The 23,402-nt window shown below is 47.5% G+C and overlaps 1 protein-coding gene across 1 annotated transcript; it reads left to right on the top strand.

The window, feature by feature from the left end:
- Nucleotides 1–9,126: 9,126 nt before the first annotated feature.
- LOC139018519 (F-box only protein 31-like) lies at nucleotides 9,127–21,522 on the top strand. Its single transcript, XM_070427064.1, has 3 exons — nucleotides 9,127–10,199; nucleotides 10,322–10,534; nucleotides 21,426–21,522. The coding sequence occupies exons 1-3, from the start codon at nucleotides 9,127–9,129 to the stop codon at nucleotides 21,520–21,522; spliced, it is 1,383 nt and encodes a 460-aa protein (XP_070283165.1).
- The last annotated feature ends 1,880 nt before the right edge of the window (nucleotides 21,523–23,402 follow it).

The following is a 23,402-nucleotide window of genomic DNA, read 5'->3' as shown; positions in this document are numbered from 1 at the left end:
ACCTCTGAGTCCTCAGGGATGCCACCTGCACGCTCTCACACTCCGTTCCCAGCCCCAGCTCAGCTCTGACCAAGACACTGCTGGGATTCTGAAACCTCAGACTAATAGAAGTTTCTTCTCTTTTCTTCTAGTAGGTGTAATCCTCCTTAATTTTAACTCATTGAAAACGCTTTATAGTTTAGGTTAGTGGAAGGAAAACTGACATCAAATATTTTTTTCTAATTTTATTTTTCAATTAGAGTTTACATTCAATATTATTTTGTATTTGTTTCAAGTGTACAGCATAATGATCATACAATTATATACTTTGAAAAGTGGTCCTCCTTGATAAAATAAAAAAACCTAGTGGGTATTATGCTAAGTGAAAAACTCAGACAAAGTCAAATACCCTATGATTTCACTTACATGTGGAATTGAAAGAACAATATAAATAAACAAACAAACTCATAGATACAGAGATCAGAGTGATGGTTGCCAGAGGGAAGATGGGTTGAGGAACTGAGTGAAAAAGATAAAGAGATTAAGAAGTACAGATTGGTACTTATGAAAGAAGAACACAAGAAGGTGGCATAGGTAAATGTAGTACTCCCTGCCTCTCACACCACATCAAAATTACAACTAATATACAGAACAACCATCATTCAGAACAGTCTGAAATCCAGCTGAACGAAAGTCCTACAACTAGAAAATTAAAGAAGAAAGCACATAAAGACTTGTAGTGTGCTAGGGTGAGGGACTGCGCCATGGAAGGGTTACAGAATGTTACAGAATGTGCTGGGAGGGGGGACTGACGTATGGAGAAGGATTGTGTTGCCAGGATATGAGGATTGTGTATGTGCTGGGAGGAGGGACTGATGAATGGAGGGGAGTTGCAGGGTTAGGAACCATGGAAGAAAAATTGCTAGATTGTCTTAGACCAGCCAGGTGTGACTCTGTTTACCCCCCCTTTGTGCTTATGAACTTTCTGTGAGCTTCTAAGGTAACACTGTTTTGTTATAAAAATCATAATGCACACTTGCTCTTTGCCACATGCCGCGAGGCTTCCCAGAGGGGGAAGGTACGGGCTGTGGTCAGCTGGCCAGCTTAATAAACGGCTTTCAAATTTAAATTCTGAGTCGGTGGTCTATCTCGTTGAGCCAACCCATAACATTTGGAGGCCCGCAGCGAGATACCCGGCAGGGAGGAGAGGGACCCCTTACTTAGGGCTGGAGGCTCTCCCCCGGCAGGGGTGAGAGGGACCCCCTATTTAAGGCAGAGGGCTCTCCCCCAGCAGGGGTGAGAGGGACCCCCTATTTAAGGCAGAGGGCTCTCCCCCAGCAGGGGTGAGAGGGACCCCTTGTTTAGGGCAGGAGGCTCTCCCCCGGAAGGGAGGAGAGGGACCCCCTATTCAAGGCAGGAGGCTCTCCCCCAGTTGTCGCCGGGCACTCAGCGAGATACCCCACACCTGTGGAGAACGATTACCAAGGAGGCCTCCAGTCCACCCAAAACTTTCAATTCGGAAACCAAGCCACCTGGACTCTCGAGAGAGGTAAGGACCGGTCGTTAAACAGGAATTGGGACGTCCCACGGAAGGACCTATACGGAGGGCTGGACGCAGCGGTACTCCTGGTCCTGACCCGCGGCCACGACGGTGGCCGGGGTCCCTGGTTCGTGCGGCTGTAGGCTGCACTGGGTTTGTCTGTCTGGTATTTGTTTGTCTTGGTATTTGTTGTCAAGAAGTTGTCTGCTTCTGTGTATACCCTGCTGCAATGTGTTTTGAAAATTTTCAGGACTCCAAGGAGCAAGCTGCAGGTTCCGGGCAACCTTAGGTTGCATTTGGCTGATTTATTTTGTCTTTGTTATTTGTTGTCTTTGTCTTTGTCAAATGGGATAGGGTCAGTCATCTTTGTCGACCCCCTATCAGTCAGGCCCACTCCGGGTGAGTGGAAGGGGAGCTTGATCACCTCCCTGGAAGCTATAGAGCTCCCTCAGGAATCAGGAAATTGTTAGGAATTGGGTGGATTGTTTAAACTCTGAGTGAATGTCTGGTGAAAGTGTGTGAGTGTGGAGGGAGGGGGCCTGCCCTCTCCTCTCCTTTATGTGGCTCCACGACTTCGGTTACGGAGTCCGAGTGGGCCCCAACCTGCGGTTCCGCGATTCGTCATATGGCATAACGGTGACTCACCCCCATGTGGAGGTGACCAGGCCCGGGGTTTATACGGGTGCACCTTAGCTACGACGAATCTAAGCTCCCAAGGGACGCAGCCAGGCGGGCACCTGCGTGAGGATCTGTGAAAACAGGTCACCCCTTCCCTTGTCTGTCTCTCGCCACCGGTCATCATGGGGTCGGGGCAAAGTTTGTTTGTGTGGGACTGGCCAAATTACTACAGAGAAGAGAGACTGGATACAGCTCCAGCCTGGGCTGGTCTATTAAGAAAGTGTAAATCATTACTGGTCTGTGTAAAGTAAGAGCTACTTTGATTTATTCTGCTTTCTGTTGATACGCTTGGCTGAACGTTTGGGCTGGCCCCTTGGCAGTCTGCAAAGTCTCTCGGCAGCTGCGAGAATTATTTTTCTCAGAGTCTTTTGCTCACTGTTAAGGAGAATCAGCCCACTTAGTTAATAAAGATTTCTGTCTATCAGCTGCTCTTACCTAGGTTGTAATTTACTGTATTAAACTGAAGTTCTAGGGTAGATTTAAAGGTTATAATATTAATGCTTTTGATTTACAGCGATTCTGTGAATGGGAGTGGCCCACTTTCCAGGAAGGGTGGCCGGATGCAGGGTCTTTTGATCTGACCACTGCCTACCGGGTCCATTACGTCATACACGGCCGCCCGGGGCATCCTAATCAAATTCCTTATATTCAAGTTTAGGTTGACATATTGTCCAAGAAACCCCGGTAAATGAGGGCTTGCCTCCCGAGGAAAAATTGGGACAGAGACAGACAATTCTTTTGGCCGGGCCCCAGAAGGGAAAAGCTCCCCCGGTCCTTCAGGGAGAGAGGGGGAGAACCTCCAGGACCTTGCGACATCTGCCAGTCCTGCAGTTCCTACGGCAGGCCGGCCCTCTAGATCTGGGGCTAGACAGGCAGCCCTCTGGGGAAGCAAGGCAGACCGAGGCGCTATTCCCAGCTCCAGACCAGATTGGGGAGTGAATGAACAAAGAAGGGAGGCTGGATGCCTGAGCTGCCTGCAGTGGCCCTAAAAAAAAAAAAAAAGAAGAAGCAGCAGCAGTAGCAGCGAGAAAGTACTTGGGCTTTTGGCTTGCAGGCTACAGCAGTTAAGCCGTAAGCCAGTGACTGGTACTAGCCTTCCTACAGCCCCAGGAATAGAGCAGCAAGCCTGAGATCTATGAAAGCTGCAGATAGAGTTAGTAAAAGTTCCCTGCTTGCAAATGTACTGAAAGGGTTTAGTACCTGTTGCTGCTGGAAGAGGAGGGGCTGATATCCCCTTCCAGTACATTCCCTTCAAAGAGGCCTGGTCACTGTTCTGCCATAAAGGGGACTGGTGGGAAGACAAGGAAAGCAGGGCCCTGTAACTAATAAACAGAGAAGGGCACTCTCCCTAGACCTGGGAGCCATCGGGACTTTGAAATTCTCCAAGAGAGGAGAAGTCTGACTCAGAGACTGGCCGAAAAATCGTTGGGTTAGGAGGACCGGAGGCTGCACATTGAACTTATAGACTGCAATTTGCTAGGCAGAGGTCCAAGCCCAGTTGTATAGGGATTAAGCTACCTATGTACAGCAAAACAACTTTCTCCTGTGCCAGAATACATTTTAAGGAAATTGGACAAGCTGTATTTGTGGCTAGAAAGAACTGGCCTATGTGTAAACTGTCCTGGAAAAAGGCTATGTGGAATGAACCCAAAAAGTAAAAGGTGTCTAGCTGCCGAGAGGGCAGTTGCCCAGGTGGGCAAAGAAGAATACCCATTAAATTTTGGTCTCTATTGAGAGACAGTTGACAGTTAGCAACCTGTATACTGTCTTACAGGCCTGTGTGACCATGCCCATGTCAGGGGTGGCACAAAACCTCAACTGTAGGAAACTGGGGAAGGCCTGTCTAGAACAGGGGGGTTAATAAAGTGGTGAATACTAGCCCTCTGTTACAGGAATTACAGACCTTGTGAGGTCCTGTGACATATAAGACCCTGTAGGGAAATAAAGCTCCTTTAGTCCATTCTGAAAGAATAAATAAAAGACAGATTGAAGGCTGTGTTTCCCTCCAGGCAACCAAACTGGAACCCCTATAGTGACAGGGGAAAGGAGGCTCTCGATCGGTATCGCCAGACTCTATTAGGGGGCATCCGAGCTGCTGCTTGGAGACCCACAAACCTCTCTAAGGTGACAGAGACAGTCCAGGGGCCTAACCCTGATGCCCTGGAAAGTCGGAGGGCTGTCAATGTTGCATTTGTTTCCCAGTCGGCCCCAAATATTAGGAAAAAATGACAAAAGTTAAAAGGCTTTGAGGGGAAATCAATCTCTAAGTTGGTTGAGGTGGCCCAGAAGGTTTTTGACAATCAGGAGGACCCAACAGCAGGTTTAAACACCCAGATGGCCAAGGTCCTCCTGGCCCTAAACGAGGAAAAAGGCCCAAGGGGCCGGAGAGACAACAAGGGCAAAGAAAAGCCTCGCGGAAGAAAAGGAGTCCAACCTAGGCTTGGGAAAAATCAATGTGCATTTTGCAGAAAGGAAGGACATTGGAAAAGGGAGTGCCCTGAACGTGCGGGGGAACCGACTCCCTCCCATGCTGGTGGAGGAGGTGGATTGGGGTTGTTGGGGCTCAGCTGGCCCCCAGGAGCCCAGAATGACCCTGACAGTGGGGGGCCAAAAGGTGGACTTCCTTGTGGAACTCATAGCACTCACTCAGGCCCTCTGGTAGGGAAAGAGAAAAAGAGTAAACATTTCAGCTTCCTGAAAACAGCTGCCTTGAGCCCTGCCACACTCCTCCCTGACAAGAAGGCAGAGGCCCCTTTGCCTGACTGCGAGGAGACACTGACTACCCTCACTTCCCTCCGTGAGGACCTTGTGGACCAGCCCTGCAGGATCCGGATGAGACTCTCTACACGGACTACCGGAGCAGCTTCATAGAGGAAGGTACCCGGTAGCAGGGGGCACATGAGGAGGAGCCAGGAAAGATCTAAGAAGCCCTGGTAAGCGCCCCGGCACTGGCCCTGCCAGTCCTACCCAGGGACTACAGGGATATATCTCCTCGCACTGCCCTTTCAGGAGGACACGAAAGCCACCTTAAAGAAGTCTCCTGACCTCAGGAGGAAAGGAAAAAGCTCCTGAGATACTTAACCACCTGGCAGCCATATAGGGGCCAAGGAATTGACTAAAAGACCAGTAGGGCCCCTAGAAGTTCTCATAGCCCTGCCAGCACAAAGGCTCCCAGAGAAGCCTACTCATCTGCCAGAGAAGCAGAGGCTAGCTGAGAAACTAAGGGCCCGGGAAGGAGAGGCTGAATGGCTAATTCTGCCAGATGGGAGGCCTATAATGCCAGAAGCCCTGGGGCAGACCATCGCTTTCCAGACCCACCAGAGCACCCACCTGAGGGGAATGAAGCTATCAGAACTACTGGGAAGAGAATTTTACATCCCTCCAGAAAATATCTCAAGAGTTGGCTAGAAGATGCCAAGTGTGTGCCCAGGTGAACCAAGGGCCCCTGTTGTGGCCGCGCCGGGACAGCGAATCCGAGGTCAGAACCCCGGAGAACACTGGGAAGTGAACTTCACCGAGATACCAGGAGGACAAGGAGGGTGTAAATACTTGCTGGTTTTCATTGATACCTTCTCTGGCTGGCCTGAGGCATACCCAACCAAGGCAGAGACAGCACAGGTAATAATTAGAAAACTCCTCACTGAAATTGTCCCCTGGTTTAGCCTGCCACTATACATGGGGTCCGACGATGGCCTGGCGTTTATCGCCAATGTTACAATCCATAGTTAAGTCCCTAAGAGTTAAATTGCATACAGGTAGAGAGAATAAATTGGATCTTAAAGAAAACATTAACTAAGTTAAAATTAGAGACTGGCGAAAACTGGGTAAGTCTCCTTCCTTTTGCCCTCCTCAGAGCTAGGTGCACCCTGTATATAAAAGGACTCACCCCTTTTGAAATTATGTTTGGTAGGCCGCCACCTCTTCTTCCCTGCCTAAGGGAGGAAGAAATTGCCCAGCCGTCTACCCAAAGTTTGCTTAAGTCCTTACAGGCTTTGCAGAGCAGCGCCACGTCAGCACAACGGGTGGTGAGAGCCCTACCGGAGGAGGATGCACTGAGAACCAGTCCAACGCAGCCTGCCTTCTCTCCGGGTGACCTCGTCTGGGTGAAACGTCACGACCCTGGCAGCCTGGAACCTAGATGCGATGGACCCTACCAGGTGGTGCTGAGCACTCCAACTGCCATCAAAGTCGCAGGAAAGAGGCACTGGAAATTGTAACCCCGTCCTCCTCATGCCTCTCGCCTGGTGAACTGACCAATGGGAAGGAGAAAGAGATAGGAACTAAGACTCTATGTCAGTGGCCGAGACCCTGGCCAATTCTTCACCATCAAATGCCAGACTCTTCCCCGGCGGCTTGACCCCTACATTGCCAAATGCCTCCTCAATTTCATAACGTAGAGGAGGGCGCTGAATCAAAGATTTGATTCGGGCATAAGACCAGTAGGGAATGTGCTAGGGTGAGGGACTGCGCCATGGAAGGGTTACAGAATGTTACAGAATGTGCTGGGAGGGGGGACTGACGTATGGAGAAGGATTGTGTTGCCAGGATATGAGGATTGTGTATGTGCTGGGAGGAGGGACTGATGAATGGAGGGGAGTTGCAGGGTTAGGAACCATGGAAGAAAAATTGCTAGATTGTCTTAGACCAGCCAGGTGTGACTCTGTTTACCCCCCCTTTGTGCTTATGAACTTTCTGTGAGCTTCTAAGGTAACACTGTTTTGTTATAAAAATCATAATGCACACTTGCTCTTTGCCACATGCCGCGAGGCTTCCCAGAGGGGGAAGGTACGGGCTGTGGTCAGCTGGCCAGCTTAATAAACGGCTTTCAAATTTAAATTCTGAGTCGGTGGTCTATCTCGTTGAGCCAACCCATAACAGTAGGAGGAGGAGGAACCAAGATGGCGGCGTAGGTAAACACTGGAGATTGCTGCCTCGCACAACCACTTCAAAAATCCAACTAAAAGACGCAACGGACATTATCCAGAACCACAGGAAGGCTGGCTGAGTGGAAATTCTACAACTAGAAGGAAAGAGAAAAGCATACTGAGACTCAGAGGAGGCGCAGTACAGAAGTAAAATACTAAGGTGCAGAGGTGCATGTGGAGCGGGCTTGCGGCTGAGGGCGCGGTTGTCATTTTCAATCGGGAGGGAGTCTCAGGCTCTGAGCTCCAGTTCTGGGGGAGTCTCTAGGGACCCAGACTCATACAGGAGAAGCGGGACTGTCTGGTATCGGTCGGAACTCGAGGGCAGCTTTCTCTCGGAGGTGTTTGCAGTGATTACCGGGACACTGAGAAGCAGAGCCTCTGAGGGCTGGACTGAGAGCAGCCATAATTGCTAACCCCACCCTGTTGATCCCGTGGGACCCGCCCTGCCCAAGCCCTGCAGGGAGGCTTTTGCTGGATAGCCTCAGGCAAAGGCTAGATTAACACCTCCCTAGAGATCCAGGAGCCAGTGTACCCAGAGGTCAGAGTGGGACGATCCAGTTTTCAGCCCTGTGGAACCATAAAGGACACACTCAGGGGGCAGACTCAGTGAGCACCAAAGCCCCATTGAAGCAAGTCTTGCCCCGGAGGGGTGTCTCCAGCACAGAAGTTCTCCCACTGCAGACACAGCTGATTCTCATAGCCAATTGGCCTGGAGGTCAATTCCTCCCAGTGATAACTACAACAATCAAGGCTTAACTACAACAAGACTGTACACAAAAACCACAAGGGGGTGCACCAAGAGTGTCCTCCTCAAGTAATTGGGGAGGCTGAAAGCAGCAAGAGAAAGAAACTCAGTTACCTACAAGGGAGTACCCATATGAATGTCAGCTGATTTTTCAACAGAAACTTTGCAGGCCAGAAGGAAGTGGCAAGAAATATTCAAAGTGATGAATACCAAGAACCTACAACCAAGAGTACTTATCCAGAAAAGCTATCATTCAGAACTGAAGGTCAGATAAAGAGCTTCACAGATGAGAAAAAGCTAAAAGAGTTCATCACCACCAAACCAGTATTATATGAAATGCTGAAAGGTATCCTTTAAGAAGAGGAAGAAGGAAAAGGTAAAGATACAAATTATGAACAACAAATGCACATCTATCAACAAGTGAATCTGAAAATCAAGTGAATAATCTGATGAACAGAATGAACTGGTGATTATAATAGAATCAGGGGCATAGAAAGGGAGTTGACTGGCTATGCTTATGGGGGAAAAGGGTGAGGGGGATGTGGGAAGAGACTGGACAAAAATCGTGCACCTATGGATGAGGACAGTGGATTGGGAGTGAGGGAGGAGTGTGGGGTGGGAACTGAGAGGAGGGGAGTTATGGTGGGAAAAAGAGGAACAAATGTAATAATCTGAACAATAAAGATTTAATTAATTTTTAAAAAAAGATACAAATTATGAACAACAAATACACATCCATCAACAAGTGAATCTAAAAATCAAGTGAATAAATAATCTGATGATCAGAATAAACTGGTGATTATAATAGAATCAGGGGCATAGAAAGGGAGTGGACTGACTATTCTTGGGGGGAAAGGGGTGTGGGGGATGGGGGAAGAGACTGGACAAAAATCGTGCACCTATGAATGAGGACAGTGGTGGAGGGGTGAGGGCAGAGGGTGGGAGGGGAACCGGGTGGAGGGGAGCTATGGGGGGGGGGGAGGGGGAGAAGAACGATTGTAATAATCTGAACAATAAAGATTTAATTTAAAAAAAATAAAGTCCTACAATTGGCTCGTCTCTGAGGGGGCGTGGCTAGGCCCTGGGGGCCTTGGCTGGACTCTAGGGCGGACCCAGCCAGCTTAAAACTCTGCGGAGGGGCGGTAGCCCACTCTGTGGTGGCTGTTCAGCGTGGAGGCATGGAGGAGTGCGCTTGCCTCTGTGGCACGGGCTCTTCTCGGGGATGTTGGTGTCGTCAGCAGTATCAGGGCCCAGCTGCAATGGCAGTGGCCGAGGGCAAGCGGTGTCGTCAGGAGTGCCAGGGCCCAGCTGAGATGGCAGCTGCCAATGGCAAGCCGGCCCCGGCAGAAAAGCACCTCGAGGCGGACGCAGCAGCTCGATGCTGTGCGGGGAGTGGAGGAATCGCTAGTCCCATGCCGCCCCCGCACTGCTCGCTGCAGGACCTGCCGGTGGAGATGCTGGTGGAGATCTTCGCCTCGCTCCCCGGCACCGACCTGCCCAGCCTGGCCCTGGCCTGCACCAAATTCCACCACATCCTGTTCACGGACAGCATCTGGAGACGGCGCTGCCGCGAGGAGTTCGGCATTCATGAAAACTTGCAGGACCTGAAGATGATCGGTATGTCTTATCGAGAATTCTACGTGAAGATGTTCCCATATAGAAACATGTTGGGTTTGTGGCAATATTCTAGCTGTAAAGAACTGCTTAATGTAGTGGTGGATGGCTTATGCATTACTGGTTGGATGTACAGCCCTTCCCTTAACACCCATGTGGATGGCCCAATGCAATTCAAGCCCTGGTTTAGAATTCACCTAAGGAAGAGGAAATCAGCCACAGCGGAGTACATGGACAACTACTGCAGCTTGTCCTACCGCCGCCATATGCAGATTCAGAAGAACAGGTTCAGCATCCAGTGGATCAAGAGAGACCACCAAAAGGATTCACCAACGTGGCTTAGGGGAAAACAGGATCTGGTGCTGTCGCAGGAGGCCAGAGAGGTGTATGACGATACCTACCTCCGCGTCTACCTCCCACCGTGCCACCCGGACGACCTCATCAGGCCAGGCCTCTTCTCTGTCAGATACAATCCCGCCGGCCTAATGATTGCCATGCTCAGCTTCCATGGGAAGTATGCCAGGGTCACGAAGATCACCGGACTCTTAATCGGGATGTTAAAGATCCACCTCATGCGCCGCATCCAGCTGCGAGATGGCGAGATCTTCCGCAACTTCAATGAGCTCTCCCACGTGGTCCAGCAGATTGATGAGCAGGTGATCTGGGAGCAGCAGCAGCAGCAAGAAGACGGGACTGAGGAAAACGAGGGCCATGGCTGGCAGAGCCCTGCCCAGCCCAGCATTGGGGAGTCCGGGGCTGCAGCTGCGGAGGAGCAGCCTGTCCCATTGTTCTGCCTGTGGGCGTGCGCTCAAGACACCAGAACTACCCCCGAACCTGCAGGATGTGTTTCTATGGCAAGGACTTTGGTACCTTAGATTCCTTCCTTAACCCCAAGCGCTGCCCTGGAGTCTTCATCCTGTTCGATGAGAACCGCTTCGGGTTCATCAGGCTGGATCCGAAATCCTTCATCCTGTACAGCAGAGTCCAGAACACCTTCCAGAATGTGGAGGCACCATCCCCGCAGGCCTTCCTGGAGATGCTCTCAAACATTCTGTTCGGAAGTCCTGGGAGGAGCAGCTTGCTTGCACTTTTAAGATTTGACCTTCTGACCAGATTACCCACCTTTTTTTGTTTTTTTTAATCCTCACCCGAGGATATTTTCCCATTGATGTTTAGAGAGAGTGGGGGAGAGAGGGAAAGACAGAAATAATCGATGTGAGAGAAACACATCAGTTGTTTGCCTACTGCCCAAGCCCGGAACAGGGACAGGCTGGGTAGGAGCCAGCAATTGAGGTAGAAATAAACCTTAGACGAGTGGTCTCAACCTTCCAATGCTGCGACCCTTTAATACAGTCCCTCATGTTGTGGTGATCCCCAATTTCATTACAAATTGAAAATAATTAAAGTATAGTGATTAATCTTAGTTAATTTTTAAAAAAAAAAGACTTGTAGGAGGGGCAGAGGTTGTCCAACACCCACATGTGGCGTGTTTTGAATTGGGAGGGATATTGTGGCTGAGGAGGCATCCCGTGAGGTGCAAGGGGTTCCAGCCCCACACCAGACCCCTCAGCCCAGGGTTCCAATGCTGGAAAGAGAAATCCCCATAACTTCAGACTATAAAAACCAGCAGGGATTGTGGCTGAATGACACTGGAGGCTGCTGGAGTCCCAGGCAGTTCCTCTTATTTTTTTTTTAAATATATATTTTATTGACTTTTTACAGAGAGGAAGGAAGAGGGATAGAGAGTTAGAAACAACAATGAGAGAGAAACATCGATCAGCTGCCTCCTGCACACCTCCCACTGGGGATGTGCCTGCAACCAAGGTACATGCCCTTGACCGGAATCGAACCTGGGACCTTTCAGTCCGCAAGCCGACGCTTTATCCACTGAGCCAAACCAGTTAGGGCGGCAGTTCCTCTTAAAAAGCCAGCACATGGACTTACTCAGACTTGCTCCAGTGCTGGGCAGCAGCTTGAAAGGATCCAGGGACAGATGGGGAGGAACTAAATTATCTGGCATCAAGGCAAGAACTGGGGGGGGCGGGGGGGCGGGGGCAGCTTTCTCCCAGACAAAAGTGCTGGCAGCGCTCATTGTTCCTGTGCTGAAACCTCCCCCACCACAGAGCTGACTGGCAGGCACCATATCTGAGACTCCATCAACCTGGTGCACACTGTTTGCCCTGCCCTGGTGATTCCCTGAGACTTCTCCCCACCCAAATTGCAGCCCACCCAAACTGATTGCAGTGGCTTTTCCACATGAATGGCCTGTCCTGGCTTAGGCTTCAGACTTTCCTAAAATTTCTCAAATAAGTAGCAGCTGGACTCAGTGTACCCCATACCTTTCTATAAGTGACCCCAGCCCAGCACTGGCAGCAGTTTGCCAAGTTCTCAGCTTTCCTCTTCTAGGCACCTCCAAGCCCAACACACATAACAGCTATCTGCAGATCACTCTGTAGCTTGTGCCAGGTGGCCCCATAGGCAGGGCCCAGGCAGTGGCTGGCTTTGTACCTCCAGGGAGGCCCCACAGCCAGTGCACCTGGAGGATAACTTCAGACACGTCAGATGACAACTCTACCACATCCACAAGCCACACACTCAAGGGGCAGACTCAGTGAGCACCAAAGCTCCACTGAAGCAAGTCCTGCTCCATAGGGGTGTCTCCTGCACAGAAACTCTTCCATTGTAGTCAAAGCTGTTCCTTGCAGCCAATTGGCCTGGGGGTCAATTTCTCCCAGTGATGCCAATAGCAATCAAAGCTCAACTACAACAGGACAGTGCACAAAGCCCACACAGGAGCACACCTATAGTGCCTAGCTCAGGTGACTGGAGAGGCCGAGCCACTGGGCCCTACAGGGCACCTACTACACAACGCCCCTCTACTAATTTCAGGAGCCATAGCAACTCTACCTAATACATAGAAACAAATATAGGAAGCAGCCAAAATGTGGAGACAAAGAAACATGTTGCAGATGAAAGAATAAATCTTCAGAAAAAGAACTAAATAAAATGGAAGCAAGCTAACTACCAGATACAAAGTTCAAAACAATGGTTATAAGGATGCTCAAGGAACTTAGTGAGAATTTCAAGGAAATTAGTGAGAACATCAACAGCACAAAAAAGAACCAGTCAGAAATGAAGAATAATTTATAGGGAATCAACCGTAGAGTAGAGGATGCTGAGAATCAAATCAGTGATTTGGAGTAAGAGGAAGCAAAAAAACCATACCCACAGGACAGCAAAAAGAAAAAAAGAATCCAAAAATATGAAGATAGTGTAAGAAGCCTCTGGGACAACTTCAAGTGTATTGGCATTCATATCATGGGGGTGCCGGAAGGAGAAGAGAGGGAGCAAGAAATTGAAAACCTACTTGAAATAATGACAGAAAACTTCCCTTACCTGGTGAAAGAAATAGACATATAAGTCCAGGAAAAGAAGAGAGTTCCAAACAAGAGGAACCCAAAGAGGTCCACACCAAGACATAATTAAAATGTGAAAGGTTAAAGACAAAGAGAGAATCTTAAAAACAGCAAGAGAAAAGCAGCTACCTGCAAGGGAGGGCCCATACTCCTGACAGAAACTCTGCAGGCCAGAAGGGAGTGACAAGAAATATTCAAATGGGGAGAGAGACCAAGATGGCGGCGTAGGTAAACACCGGAGACCGCTGCCGCAAACAACCATTTCAAAAATACAACTAAAAGACTGAACGGACATCACCCAGAACCACAGGAAGGCTGGCTGAAGAGAGACTCTACAACTAGAAGGAAAGAGAACAGCAAATCGAGGCTCAGAGGCGGCGCAGTGTGGAAAATACAAAGGTACCGAGGTGCGCGCGCAAAGCGGGCTGGTGGCTGAGGGCGCGTTGTCGTTTTCTGTCGGGAGTGAGTCTCAGACTCTGGGCTCCAGATCCGGGCGAGTCTCTAGGGACCCAGACTCAAACGGGAGAAGCGGGATTATCCGGCATCAGTTGGGACCTGAGGGCAGCTTTCTCTCCGAGGTTTGCAGCGGCTGCCGGGGTTCTGAGAAGCAGAGCCTCTGGGAACGGGACTGAGCGTGGCCATAACTGCTCCCTCCGCCCGCCCTGTTGATCCCGCCCCGCCCAAAACCTGCGCACAGCCATTTGCCGACCGCCTCAGGCAAAGGCTGGATTAGCACCTCCCCAGAAGGCAGACGTTTTCCACACAGCTGATTTCCACAGCCAGCCGGCCTGGTGGTCAAACCCCTCTAGTGTTAACTACAACAATTAAGGCTTGGCTAAAACAAGACTGCGCACAGAGACCACAAGGGGGTGCACCAAGAAAGCATAAAAGATGCGGAGACAAGAAAACATGACAGAAATGGAGGATATGGAGCTAAGAATCGCAATTTTGAGGGCTTGCCATAAATTTGTGCAGAGCCTCACGAAAACTAATGAGACCCTCGATGCTACGATAAAGAAATTAGAAAGTAAGCATACACGGACTGAAATAAAGAATATTATACCCAATAGCAGACCAGAGGAGTACAATAATCAAACCAAAGATTCGACAAAAAACACCCAATTGGAAAAGCAAAATGAAAAAAGAATCCGAAAGTGTGAAGATAGTGTAAGGAGCCTCTGGGACAGCTTTAAGCGGTCTAATATCAGAGTCATTGGAGTGCCAGAAGATGAGAGACAGCAAGATATTGAAAACCTATTTCAAGAAATAATGGCAGAAAACTTCCCCCACCTGGTGAAAGAAATGGACTTACAGGTCCAAGAAGCGCAGAGAACCCCAAACAAAAGGAATCCAAAGAGGACCACACCAAGACACATCATCATTAAAATGCCAAGAGCAAAAGACAAAGAGAAAATCTTAAAAGCAGCAAGAGAAAGAGGCTCAATTACCTACAAGGGAATACCCATACGACTGTCAGCTGATTTCTCAACAGAAACTTTGCAGGCCAGAAGGGAATGGCAAGAAATATTCAAAGTGCTGAATACCAAGAACCTACAACCAAGATTACTTTATCCAGCAAAGCTATCATTCAGAATTGAAGGTCAGATAAAGAGCTTCACAGATAAGGAAAAGCTAAAGGAGTTCATCACCGCCAAACCAGTATTATATGAAATGCTGAAAGGTATCCTTTAAGAAGAGGAAGAAGAAGAAAAAGGTAAAGATACAAATTATGAACAACAAACATGCATCTATCAACAAATGAATCTAAGAATCAAGTGAATAAATAACCTGATGTACAGAATGAACTGGTGATTATAATAGAATCAGGGACATAGAAAGGGAATAGACTGACTATTCTTGGGGGAAAAAGGGGTGTGGGAGATGCGGGAAGTGACTGGACAAAAATCATGCACCTATGGATGAACACAGTGGGTGGGAAGTGAGGGTGGAGGGTGGGGTGGGAGCTGGAAGGAGGGGAGTTATGGGGGGAAAAAAGAGGAACAAATGTAATAATCTGAACAATAAAGATTTAATTAAAAAAAAAAAAAAAAAAAAAAAAGAAATATTCAAATGATGAAAAGAAAGGACCTATAAGCAAGATTACTCTACTCAGCAAAGCTATCATTTAGAATTGAAAGTCAGATAATGAGCTTCACAGACAAGAAAAAGCTAAAGGAGCTCATCACCACCAAACCAGTATTACATGAAATGTGAAGGGAGGAGGAGGAGGAGAAGGAGGAGGAGGAGGAGGAGGAGGAGGAGGAGGAGGAGGAGGAGGAGGAAGAAGAGGAGGAGGAGGAGGAAGAGGAGAAGAAGAAGAAGAAGAAGAAGAAGAAGAAGAAGAAGAAGAAAAGAATGAAAAAATATGAACAATAAAATGGCAATAAATACATATCTATCAATAATTGAATCTAAAAATGAAAATAAACAAGCAAGGAATGTAATGAATAAGATAAACTGATGAATAAAACAGAACCAGTGGCATGGAAACATGGAACAGACTGAAGTCTCTCAGAGGGAAGTGAGGCTGGGAAGAGATTTACCAAAGAACTTATATACATACTAGAGGCCTGGTGCATGCGGGGGGGGGGGGGGGGGGGCGGGGCGGGGTTCCCCTCAGCCCAGCCTGCACCCTCTCCAATCGGGGACCCCTTGTAAGGGTCCAGTTTGAAGGCCGGCCATGACCCTGATTGCCTGAGACCCAGAATTCCACCGTGCCCCTGTTGGTCAAGGCCCACAGCCCCCTCCTGCCACACCACCATGGCGTCCTGGGGCCCACAGCCCCCTTAGCAGTCAGTGTTGGGTCGCCATGGTGCCTGTGGTGGCAGCAGTCAGTGCTAGGTTGCCATGCTGCCTGCGAGCCAGGAGGGACCAAGAGGTCAACAGTTCAGCCAGCTCACCAGTCCCCACCCACCCGAGCCTGCTGTGCACACAGCCTGGCATTGGGTCGTCCGTTTGGTCATTTTGGACGTTACAGACCTTGGCTCTTTACATATTAAGATGGACACAGACAATAGGGTGGTGAAGGCCTGGGGTGGGGTGGGATCTGGTGGAGGAGGGCAATGAAGGGAAAAAAGGGGTGGGAGGGGATGTCTGTAATACTCTCAACAATAATGATTAAAAGAGCAAAAACACCCATAAACAAATTGGTAGTCATGGGGATGCAAAATTTGGCATAAGGAATATAGTCAATAATCTACACTAATAAAAGGGAATCATGCAAATTGACCTTCCCTCCGCTATGCCCACCAGCCAATCAGGACCAGTATGCAAATTAACCCAACAAAGGTGACGGTCAATTTGCATATGCAGGTGCAGAGCAAAGACTGAAGAAGACTGAAGAGGCTTGGCTTCTCCGCTGCGGCCAGACCAAAGGCCTGGTTCCCGGGTGCCAGAGGAAAACTGGTGCTGGCAGCCAGAGGAAGGAAGGCCTATTGTGCAAATCTTTGTGCAACGGGCCTCTAGTATTATAACTATGCATGGTGTCAGATGGTTACTAGAAATATCAGGGTGAACACTTTGTAAAGTATATGATTGTCTAACTACTAAGGTGTACACCTGAAACTAATACAAAATAATGTTAAAGGCAAACTGTAATTAAAATAAAAAAGAAAGGTTAATAAAATGTCTGTACGTTTCTATGCCATCCACACACTCCATAGATGAGTTTATCCAATGTGTTCATTCAAGGTTGGCTGTGTTAAAAAGGGACAGACTCAGGGAGAACACTAATTCCAAGAGGCTGCTTAGAGAATTATGTCAACAGGGGTCCCTGAGAAATCTGGAGCCTCTGAACAGTGGAGACAGCAGGGAAGGCAAGGAACAGAAAGAATGGGTAACATATTCTTTTTTCCCATTCATAATTTTCTAGTAAACCCTATTCTTAACATTTTTATGAACCCTTAGAAAAATGAAGTATAACACACATACAGAAAACAGGTAAAACATAAGTGTAAAGTTCAGGGATTTATCATTACATGACCACCTGGGTAAATACTAGTAAGGTCAAAAAATGGAAATTACCAGCACCCGAAACTGCTCTTGGCTCCCTTCTTTCCAAAGCCAACCAGTGTAACTTCTCAGCTTCCCAGTTTGGAATGGTTATATATACAGTAACCAGGTAAGCATTCCTTGATGTCTGGGCTATTTCTCTCATAATACATTTCTGACATTCAACCATGTTGCGGTGTTTATTGTCTCCATTCTATTTTGTTTTATTTGTTTTTGGTACTCCATTGTAGTAATAGATGATGATTTATCCACTCTCCTGTTGATGGACATTTGGCTTGATCATTTTAGTGTGTGTCATCGTGCACATGGACATACGTTCTTTTACATGTATTGCTAGAAATGTTCATATCCATCACTATCTGCTATTGAAAATTTAAGGTTAAAAAGGACTGTTAGAAGAGACCTTAAAAGAAAAGTAATTTAATTTTTATTTTGTTTTGTTAATCCTCACCCTAGGATATTTCCTTCCCCCCACATTGGTTTTTAGGAAGAGTAGAAGGGAAGGAGGATAAGGAGCAGGGGGACGAGAGAAAGGGAGAGGGAGAGGGAGCGGGAGAGGGAGAGAAACACTAATGTGAGAGAGACACATTGGCTGTCTGACTTCCACTCCTGTCCTGACTGACGTGCAACACAAGCACATGCTCTTGACCAGGAATCTAAGGGCTCACGCTGTAACTAACTAACCACTTAGCCACATTGGCCAAGGAAGTCATTTAATTTTGAGTTTTGGAAAACACTTGTGGCTGGGAGATTCCAAGATCTCACCTTGCCAGATCTTGACAGTGGACAAAGGTTGTAAGAGTAAGAACAGTAAGACATCAGCGTCTCTGTGCTGGAGAAAGTGCTGGACTGGAATTCAGGAAGCCTAAGATGCTGTTGTCTCATTAATAGATAGACCTATGATCCTGGGCACAAATCCTCTTTAAATATCAGTAATAACTTAATGACCCTTCCTGTTCTCTCCCTCTCTTATGAATATCTTCTGTTTACAGCTTCAACTTGTTTATGTCTCTGTGGGTCAGACAGACAATTGACTCATGTGTGTACACCAGATATAAGAATGCTGTGATGGAAAGGCAAGGATAACAAGATGGCAGCTCATTAGCAAAGATGCTCAATGAGTCCTCCATGAAGAGATGGCATTTGAGCAGAGCCCTGAGTGGAGGGAGCCCCATGGCTCATTGGGGAGGAGCAGTACGTGCTTCATTCCTCTGCAGTCACCTGGGGGATGGGTGTGAGGACAGAAAGAGGTGAGGTTGGCCCATGAGGAGCAAGTGGGACAGTGATAGGAAACAAGGTCTTAAAGGTGGTGGGGGGGCAGGACATGCAGGGCCATTCCAGCCACCACAGGACTTTGGATTTTATTCTACATGTGACAGGAAATAACTGCAGCTAAGTGGGCCGGGGAGTCACAGGATTTGATTTCTGATGCTATAACATTATGATAAGTAAACGTTGTGTATCGAATGCTTACTGTGCTCTACACAGTGTGCTCAGGATTTCCATGGTTTATCGCATTGGGTTATTGAGAAGTTGCAGAAGGTTTGTAAAGTTTAATGGGATCATTGAGCCTCAGTCTCAAATGTTTGTCTTCCTCTTCTCCCAACCTCCACCTCTCTGTTTCAGGTGAGCATAGACAAGTGTGACCTTTATTGGACAGTCTAGTCAATTCTTTTTATTTTTCTTATTCTCACAAAAAGCAAAGGATAATTTGGGTTGGGAAAGATTGATAAGTCATTCTCCCTGGACTTCAGGAGCCTCTATTGGGTTTTTTACTGCTCACTATAATTAATTCTTTCTCCATGTGGGAGTACTATAATAGTAAAATGCACAAAATTGTCTCTAATTCACTTTTTAATTGGCTGTTTCTTTATAATTTATGTGAATTGGCTTAGTTTTCTTCAAGCTTGGCAAAAAAAAAACACACAAAAATAATAAATTTTATGGTACAGATAATTACTTATTAATGTTAACAGTGCATTTTAAGATATTTACTTGATGTATTATTATGTACTTTTTGTTAGAGAATGACTTATTCATTGCATCCATTTGAGCCATTTTCAGGATTGAATGTTTAATCATATAGATGAAGACTGTTGGTTATAGGCAATTTGCTAACTGATAATCATAAGCATAGCATGGGTTCATGTGTGAAGAAGAAGCTTGATGTTGTTTAGAAAACTAATGGGCACAAGAATGAATGCAAGAAGTAGAGCACATAGAGCAACAGTGCACTCCTAACACCCTATGCACCCCTAAATTCATTGTAGCATTATTTATATAGCCGAGCTATGGATGTAACCCAAGTGCTCATCAATAGACCAGTGAATAAAAAAGCTGTGCTTGGTATATCCTATATAATAAAAGCCTAATATGCTAAGTGTTCGGTTGTCCAATTAGCCACTCAACCAATTAAAGCATAATATACTAATGATATGCAAAGGCCGCTCAACCGCTCGCTATGATGTGCACTGACTACCAGGGGACAGACTCTCCGACTGGTAGGTTAGATTGCTGCTGGGGTCCAGCAGATCTGGACTGAGTGAGAGATGGGCTGGACATGTCCTGGAGCCCTCCCGTGGTCCCTCCCCAGCTGGCCAACCTCCTGCGTCCCTCCTCAGCCCTGATTGTGCACTGGTGGGGTCCCTCAGCCTGGCCTGCACCCTGTCACAATCCGGGACCCCTCAGGGGATGTTGGAGAGCTGGTTTCAGCCTGATCCCGCAGGCCAGGCCGAGGGACCCCATTGGTGCACAAATTTGTGCACTGGGCCTCTAGAGTGTGTGTGTGTGTGTGTGTGTGTGTGTGTGTATTATATATATGATGGAATATTAGCATTAGCATTAAAAAGAAAGAATGAAATCTTCTGCACCATCATGAATTGATCTAGAGCTGGGGTCAGCAAACTGCAGTTTGCAAGCCACATGTGGCTCTTTGGCCCCTTGAGTGTGACTCTTCCACAAAATACCACGTGCGGGAGCACGTATAGTGCGATTGAAACTTCGTGGCCCATGAGCAGAAGTCGGTTTTCGGCCTGGGCGAGTCTATTTTGAAGAAGTACTATTGATATTTGGCTCTGTTAACTAATGAGTTTGCCGACCACTGATCTAGAGCAAGCATGTCAAACTCAAAGGCTAACACAGGCCCAATAAACAAGGTTGAAGTTTATGTGGGCTGCAAAAAAACAAAAGCTTCAATTTTCATAGAAAAGTAGGTTTATTTCGATAGAGATATGCTGAATACAAAGGGCTGAAATAAAAGAGTCATTGTTAACATAAAATAATAGAACATTTTAATAAAAATACTTTTTCTTAAACATTAACTTACCAGACACTGAATAACTGCACAAATGAATAAGTGGAAAGCAAATAAACCTATTTTTCTTGTTCTCTGAAAGCAAAATATTTCCTGTTGCGCACACCAAACAAGTCAATCCAAGACTAATGATGTGGCAATTGGCTGCTAAAATATTCCCTGCTAGTATTACTGAAGAGAAATGGTGCCCCTGCGTGTAAGGCACGTAAGAGAAATGTATGCAACATGATTATAGTTATCAGTCATTAGCAATCGTTGCAGTTCGTTATTAATAATTATGTGTAACAGGATATTGTAAAAATTAAGTTACGAAATTTTTATTAAAACATTTCTTACATACTGTTATATTGGCTGGGTCGGAGCTCATGGAAAAAATCCGTTATATCTTCTAATGTTTACAGCAGCACAACAGGGTGAGCACAGTAAAAGCTGTGATCCAGATTGTATGGTTCAGGGCATTGAAATTTGGAGAGATGAAGTGTCTTGCCCAGAGTCACAACACTGGGTAATAGATCAGAGTAATAGATCTGAAGTGGGGGATATATATGTTCCCTGAGGACAGAGATCCCTGAACACAAGATCCCTAGAATAAGTTCATCCCTGGGCAGCTGAAATAAGAGCTCTCCTCACTAGCTTTCCCACATCCTCCTGCCCCAAAGTTGTGTCCATGAGAAAACTTGTTCCCAGTGGAGGTGACTGGCCCTAAAGAATGGCTCAAATCCTGACCCAACTCCTGACTCTACATTTCAATTGGTAACTGGAACTAAAACACCTTTTCTCAAAATAAGATCCCCAACCCCTTGATGGCCTGGGGGATCCAAACTTATGTCCATGTTTCCCTCACTCCCCCCAGCACTTGATTCTATCAGCTTCCTTGCAGTGAGACTTCCCGGTGGTCAGGTGACCACCCTGATATGACCAGTCGTCTGACTCCCAACTGGCTCACAACCAAGGACATTCCAAACCAACTGCCATATGACAAATGCACAAAGAATTAGCTTCATCTTCAACTGACCGAGTCTGAGCGAAAAGCAGTTAACCTAGAAAAGGGTTCTGCTGGGCTGGTGTTTTGGTGGCTTAATGCATGAAATCTACAAGCCCCCAGGGTCTCGCTGACTACTGAACTGCGCAGCCTACACCGAGGCCTGGCTGAGAGTGAGCATTGGCAGCACTGGCTCTCTGAGTGTGCCCCTTCTCTGCCCAGGTCCTTCCACATCAAAACCCAGTCTCTGCTACGCAAACTGCAGTCTAGTGAACGAGACTCTACTGGTGTTACTTCCACAGCACCTTCTGTGAAGTGAGGGAGCGGCATTTGTGCCTCTACCTGTCATTTGGACAGATGCCCATTTTCATCTGCTGAGCCACTGCTGGGGACGCCAGTAGATTCTTTTGACTGCAGATGATTTCCTTGTGAATCTTGTATTTGAATCCCTTATGTGGGTCCCTTCCTTTTTATAATCTTGAGCCATGATCCTGGAAATATATTCAAAACAGAAAAAAATTATTGACATGTCCCTGGCAGAAGACCATGAGAAAGCATTCATTCATTCCCAGGTCTCACTTCTGTTCTTGTTCACCCGCTGCCTAGGGGAGCCAACTGGATCTGAGATAGGCTTGGAAGAGGGAAGTTGCAGTGTGGTGTGGACTTACCATACCCAGCTCACTGATCGCGTGGGGACATGACTTTATTTCGATGGGACAATATAGAAAGTCAGCACAGAACAGTGACAGCATGGGAGCTGGTACCTGATGACCTGTGTGAAATCATCCTGGAAGCCACACGAACCTGTCCTCAGTTTCCTGTTCTGTGACAGGGGGTCTATTTATTAGTTTTATGAGGCTGAATATAAGAAAATTCAGATAGAGGCTGAAGAAAAATGACCAGTCCTTCGTAAGTGCCTCATAAGTGTTCAAATATTGTCTGGAAAAATAAGCAAGAAATGAGATAGCACCCGTCTCCAGAGGACACTTGGGTGGCTAGAGGGCAGGGGAGGGTGGAAGGTTACTTTTTCAGTCTATACATGGGTGTGATGCTTTGTAACAGCTCATGGAGAGTAACCATCTCCTGTGATCTCCACGTAAGCTCTGAGGGGTCGGCACTGAAATGTACAGGCATTAAGTGACTTTCCCAGTGTCACAAAACTGACGACAGGTGGGTCTAGGACAGGAATGTAATTGTTTCCCTGTGGGCAGAGATCCCTGAACGCCTAAGTACTCTAGATCATGTCCTGGACTCCTGAAATATAGGCCACCCTCTTTCCATTGCCCCAATTCTACCCCAGGATTCCTGGGAGGAGACAGGAGGTGTCTGAGCCAAGAGAAGGGCGCATTCCTTACCCAGCTTCTACCCGTATGTTTCAATTCCAGACCCAAAAGCTATGATGTTTTCTTCAAAGGAAGTCCCTTGAAGGACCAGAAGGTCAATCTGTGTCTCATCTCCCCCAGCATCTTCGTACATCTTCACTTTAAGGTGTGCCTCCTGAGGTCTGACCTGAGGTCTGACCAGTGGTCTGCCCGGCTCCTACACAGCTGAGAGCCAGGCCTTTCCAAGCCAGCTGTGCACATGGCATCTGACGAATTAGCTTGGCCTTCAATAACAAACCTTGATAAACAGTTAGTGCTGATTCCTGAGGAAGGTGACAGCTGGGCTGGTGCTTTGGTGGGTTAATGGATGAGGTGGCATGCTTCGCATCTGCAGACCATTGATGTGAGCAAGCACCTGAGCAGCCTGGGCTGAGGCCTGGCTGAGAGCAGGCAGGGCTCCACAGGCTCTGAATGTGCACCTTTCCTGCTCATTCCTTCCTCACTAAACCCAGTGTTTACAAGCTCCTCATCATTCCCTAGACCCTGCAGTGGCAGGGGACAGAGACCCATGTCCTCATAGAGGGACCCCTCCTTAACCAGAGCCTGTGGCCCCACCCCAGCACCTCTCTGATAATCACCCAGACCCTCCTAACCTGTCACCAAATGTTTATTCCACCTTCCACCTCTCGCCTAGGCATCATACCAACACCCAATGATCATGTGCACACCAACCCATAGAAATTCCAGTTCTTTTCCTTTCTAAAAACCTCTGGATTTAGACTGCTAATGTTTGGTTGTAGGTTTAGACCTTTACACCAGAGGGGTTGTCTGGAATTCCCCTTTTCTGTCATGTCTGCTGCTGTGGTGGTATCAAGGG

This window comes from Myotis yumanensis, unplaced genomic scaffold, assembly GCF_028538775.1.
Source record: "Myotis yumanensis isolate MYYU_CA2020_CCGP unplaced genomic scaffold, mMyoYum1.0.hap1 SCAF_10, whole genome shotgun sequence".
Classification (NCBI taxonomy): Eukaryota; Metazoa; Chordata; class Mammalia; order Chiroptera; family Vespertilionidae; genus Myotis; species Myotis yumanensis.
Note: the sequence above shows the minus strand (reverse complement) of the source record. Positions and strands in the feature narration are given on the sequence as shown.